The sequence below is a fragment of the Eurypyga helias genome, unplaced genomic scaffold (assembly GCF_000690775.1).
Source record: "Eurypyga helias isolate BGI_N326 unplaced genomic scaffold, ASM69077v1 scaffold31354, whole genome shotgun sequence".
In the NCBI taxonomy this organism is placed as follows: domain Eukaryota; kingdom Metazoa; phylum Chordata; class Aves; order Eurypygiformes; family Eurypygidae; genus Eurypyga; species Eurypyga helias.
The window spans coordinates 15,072-20,148 of NW_010247418.1; the positions used below are offsets into that span (position 1 = coordinate 15,072).

At 50.4% G+C, this 5,077-nt stretch overlaps 1 protein-coding gene across 1 annotated transcript in view; it reads right to left on the minus strand.

The window, feature by feature from the left end:
• The window catches only part of ABCC10 (ATP-binding cassette, sub-family C (CFTR/MRP), member 10), a 15,791-nt gene that overhangs the window by 5,171 nt on the left and 5,543 nt on the right, over positions 1-5,077 (minus strand). Inside the window, exons 6-14 of the mRNA XM_010150724.1 lie at positions 4,883-4,962; positions 4,573-4,744; positions 3,485-3,583; positions 3,058-3,247; positions 2,605-2,676; positions 2,024-2,215; positions 1,470-1,605; positions 832-1,027; positions 2-51 (exon numbers count right to left, since the gene is read on the minus strand). Of these exons, the coding sequence (XP_010149026.1) occupies positions 2-51; positions 832-1,027; positions 1,470-1,605; positions 2,024-2,215; positions 2,605-2,676; positions 3,058-3,247; positions 3,485-3,583; positions 4,573-4,744; positions 4,883-4,962 (1,187 nt within the window). The remainder of the gene's footprint in view (position 1; positions 52-831; positions 1,028-1,469; positions 1,606-2,023; positions 2,216-2,604; positions 2,677-3,057; positions 3,248-3,484; positions 3,584-4,572; positions 4,745-4,882; positions 4,963-5,077) is intronic.

Here is a 5,077-nt window from a genome sequence, read left to right on the forward strand (position 1 = left end):
GCGGTTCAGGATCCGGCCTGTTGGTGTGGTGTCAAAGAAGGTCACTGCGGCCTGGCAACAAGGGAACCAGAAAGTAAGAGACAGGCAGCTGCAGCGACTGGCACAGAACAGTGCCCAGGGGAGCAGCACCAAGGGGAGCAGATGAGGCCACAAAGGGGCAGCCACCACAGCCCCTTTCTTTCCTCAGCTGGAGAACAAACCTCAGGCTCCAAAGCCAGCATCCACTCGCAGTCAAACAACTCATGCTGCTCGCGTGGCAAAAGGAAGGAGCCCTTTCTCTGGCAAATGGCAGACAGCTACCTAGAGAGCAGTCAGCCAGATCCTGTACTGGTTCACCAGTAGCCAGTGGGACAATCCTCTAACCCTAACCCTTAATCCTATCTTCCAATCTGCTAATCCTAATTCTAGTCTGAAGACCCAAGGAAGCCCAGCTTCTCAAGAAAGTTAACTGGCACACGCCAACATCAGCCCAAAATCTTGAGTATGACTCCTTCCAATCTCATCTGAATCTGAGCTCATGATCCTTCAAAAGCTATTTTGATTCAATTGGCCCTCACCTTGGCTATATATCTAAGCCTAATGAGTGAACAGATGCAGGTGACAGCCATAAAACACCCCTTCATGGAATGGAATAAGGCTTACAGGACACATTTTGAATGCCCGCTCATTGGGCCTGTGTGCTGGCTGTGGTGCAGCCCTTTTTTGATATCCCTGTGTGGAGCTAATACTAGCAGAAACCCTAATCCACTTCCCAAACCCTTACTCCCAACTGTGAGAACAACAGAGCGACTTGCAGGAGCCCCAGCCTGCCCTGGACTTTATGACCGTTACCTTTAGAGCCCTCTGGAGCAGTCGGCTGTGAATGACAGTGGCAGCACGGATAGTGCCGTAAGCAAAGAGGAAGGCCCGAAGAATGGTGAAGAGGGAGTTGGCCCCTGCAATGCTCCCATAAACCATCAGGTAGAAATTCACATCCAGCGAACCATTGGAAGGGACTAGGGTGGTGTCCAGAGCTTGAATGGGGGAGCTGGAATACAAGGAGGAAGATTATGAATCTGTCAGCGTCCCCATGACAGTAAACTCACAGAGAGGGCATGTGAACCCAGGAGCATACTCAAAGGAAAACCAGGATACTCCATCCTGACACTCCCATGAGACACCACCCCTTTGGCATGCTGGGACAAACACTGATTACTATGCAGGTAGGGGTCTTCCATCAGCCCCAGGCAGAAGCCCTTTGGGCATGGCATCAGGTCAGAGATTTTGATTTCTTTGTCAAAGTAGAAACACAGATCCCCTGCAGCAGGGTGGTCAAGAAAGGGGCTGTGGTGGCTGCCCTTCTGTGGCCTCATCTGCTTCCCTTGGTGCTGCTCCCACCCTCAACAAGGATCTTCACAGAAATGCACTGAACGGCAAAATGGGAGTGTGTTTCCAGCTGCCTTTGGCATCTCCTGACCAGATTCACTTACACAAGCCCAACAGTGGAGAAGAGAAGCAGCTCTGGGGAAGGAGGGGAAGCTGAGCAGACCATCACAGAGGTATTTGCTGTCTGGGATATGCTGGAGATCCAGTGTGACAGCCACCAATCTGAGAGATTTCTGGATGCTACAGAGAAAGGCAGAGTGCATAAAGAGGGATTCAACCTTTGAATCAGCAAATACGAAGCAGAAAAGCTGGAGGGGAACTGCTGGACAACACTTCTTACTGTCTCACCGCCTGGTCTAGTCTTCCTCTGCCTTCATTCTCCACTGTTACTAGTAGGGCACGAGCAGGGGAACAGCCTCGAGCTGCAGCATCAACAGGGCGCTACTAGGGGAGCAGACATGCAACTGCAGCGGTGAGGTGCCAGATCCTGTTCCCACATGTGCCCCCTCCCAACTGTGCTACTTCAGGGAAGAGAAAAGGGGTCTTGCTGCTGCAGGGAGCAATCCCTGGCCTGTCTTCATCCTTGGACTTCACACAACCAGGGAATAAGAGGAGAGGAATGTCTAAAGAGAGATGTGCTGCTGGGCTACTGCCTCACCTTGCATCAGGAGCAGTGAGAAGAGGATGGATAACGCCAACCAGCTGCCCACTGCCAGCCAATATGCCTTGTACACCTGAAAAGCCACCGCCCCTTCCTTCTTCTCTTCCTCCTTGCAGATGAGATGATTGTTTTGGGTTGATTCTTCTGCTTCTGTCTCTATGGCCTCTTCTTGGCCCTGTTCATCAAGGGCTGTGGGAATGGAGGCAAAAGCAAAAGTCAGTGTGATGCAAGCTCCTCCTACAGCTGCTGCTCCTTGCTGTGAACAGAGCAAGTCTAGGCTGTGCGGGAGACTTTTCTTCTCTCTTCTCTCCTCTTTCAAGACAGGTAAACCAATTCTGGCAGATCTTCATCCAAAACTGGACTGCAAGTGCAACAAGAGATTCAAATACTGCGCCAGACCAACACCCATTGACACATGGTCCTCCTCTGCCTCTACCACCCACAGATGAGCACTGCCACAGCAGAGCGAGGTGGCGGCAGCTCTGCTCTAAAGCCAGCAGCCCTCAGGTACAGGTTCTGCCTGGGTGGTCAGCTGAGCTGTGACGCCCCAGCCACCCTCAAGCTCACCAGGTACAGACCTTTATCCTTCTTGTCCATATCCTTGAATTTTGGGAAGGCTTCCATGAGTGGCAGGATATCAGCTGGTGTGCCTGCAAAGAGAGACAGGCAAATGCTTCAGAGTCTGTAAGAAACAGATGCCAGCTACTCACTGTCTCTTGCTATGAAATGGCCCAGTTTTGTTCTCTCATTCCCTATTTTCTCCCACAGCAGCTGCACCCCTGAAGGCCTCATTCCATACAGCCTGCTGTGGCCTTCTGCCTATCAGCTTCCCACCTCCAGAGCTGTCCTGTTTTATCTGTGCATCTGCACATTCTCTTCCACCCCATCTTTGCCCACACGCAGTGTCCTCAAGCTCTTTATCACTGGGTTCCCCACTAGTTAATCCTACTCCCTTATGTCTGTCTTTGCTCAGGCTATTCCAAACCCAGCACACAGGCACAAACGAATGCCTGAGAAGGCAGACAGCATACCTGTCTGTACTACCCTGCCATTGTCTATCAACAACAAGGCATCAGCCTTCTCCAAAAACTCTGTCCTGTGGGTGCAAAGGATCCTGGTCTTGTGTTTGAGAACGCCGAGAACGCATTTCCGCATAAGATGGTTGGCTACATCTGCATCAACAGCAGCCAGGGGATCATCAAGGAGGTAAAGCTCTTTTGCCTGACAGGGAGACAAAAGGCAAGGAAGGATACAGCTGCTGGTCCTGCCAGAGCAGGCAGTGCTGTAGAGAAAAGCATGAGTGCCCCTGTGTGGCACGCCACCAGCACCTTTAGGCCACCACGATGCAGATTAAGACATGCTGCCAGAGCACTTTGTATAGCTGGGTGCTTCCAGCTTCTTTACACCTGATTTGGCAGTGGGCACAGTCTGCCACAGCATGATTCCTTTGCTATTTACCTGGTAAACGGCTCTGGCAAGGGCTATTCGAGCCTTCTGTCCCCCACTGAGTGTCACACCATTTTCACCCACCTCTGTCTGGTCACCTGCTGGTAAAATCTGAAACAATTGAGAAAATCTATTTAGAAGGGACAGGAAACTACTGGGGACCCAAAGCCAGGACACTGGGGTACCTCTCCTGCCTTTGGTAATAATTCCTTAGGGTGACACCTTACCAAAAATGAAACAATACAACAGTCTACACACCGGTTCTGCAGACAACTGGCAAGCTTGGGATTTATGCAACTAAACTCTCTTACACTCCAGAACAGGGTGGCCACATCTGAACTACACATTGAGAGCAACTTCTGGTCTGAGACAACTCTGAAATTGCACACGGGAATTTTCTGGGAAAGCAAGAGCTGTGCCGACACCAGCATCATGCCAGGGCCCATCCAAAAAAATTAACAGTAAAAACTACAGGGTTTCGGTAGGCGGAAAGAGTTTCCTCTTGATTTGGTAGCATGGGCATAGTCTACTACTTCTCTAATAAATGTCTTGCCTTTACAGAGTATTCATGGTTCCTGCCAAAGCAAACAGGAGCTCCTAGTGCTTGGCACTTCAAAAAATCAGGCATCAGGTTATAAATCAGGAGAAGGCAGCTAGCTTCCTACCACATGTAACAGCCAGGATAGCTGGCTAATAGTGCCATAAGCCTGAAACCCAGAATATGTGTATTACTGACAGGAGGACCACAGACTCAGGCCTTCCACATCCCAGGGAAGCTCTTTCTGATCCAAAAAAGCATGTGCTGCTGATCAGTTTTGCCTGAAAAACCCAGAAGTCATCAGGTTTGCAAGAACATCTCCTTTCCCCAGGATCAAGATCTTTTGGCTCAGCAGAAGAAACCATCCAGAGTGAGTTCACACCTTAAAGAACCGTGGGGCCAAGTACGGTCTGGCATTGCTAATCAGAGTAACGCTGTGTAACTGGGACACCAGAAAAGCAGCCTACAGCCTGAAAGAAGGAGAACTGCTCCCAGTGTGGCTCAGGCTGGATGTAAAAGCTGGCCAAGGTGGCCCAGACAGGTTTACAGTTTAGGCACTCACATTCAGGTCCTCAGAGAGAGCACAGGCCTCCACCACCTCTTCGTACAGCTTGGCATCATATTCCCGCCCAAAAAGGATGTTCTCACGGACAGTGCTAAACTGTATCCAAGGCTCCTGTGTGGCCAGACCAAATCCTTGCTCCAGGTCACACACATACACTCGTCCACCCTGTCTGCAAGCACACCAGAAGTGGGTGGAAAGGCCAACTGTTGGCAAATCAAAACAGCCTACAAATAGAGATAGCACTGGATAGTCCCTGCCTTCCGTGGTATGGAGGGACCATGCAGGGAGAAGCCTTTAGGCTACTTACTTAATTAGCTCCCCAGTGATGGCTGCAAGCAGAGAGCTTTTGCCAGAGCCGACCTTCCCAACAATGCCCAGAAGCATCCCCTGCAAAGAGAAATGAAAATGAGCAACCTGATGTGTTAATACACAGTGGCTTGTCCAGATTTCTTGAGCGACATGCAGCCTGTAAGAAAATTGACTGCTGTCTTAAACTAGGACT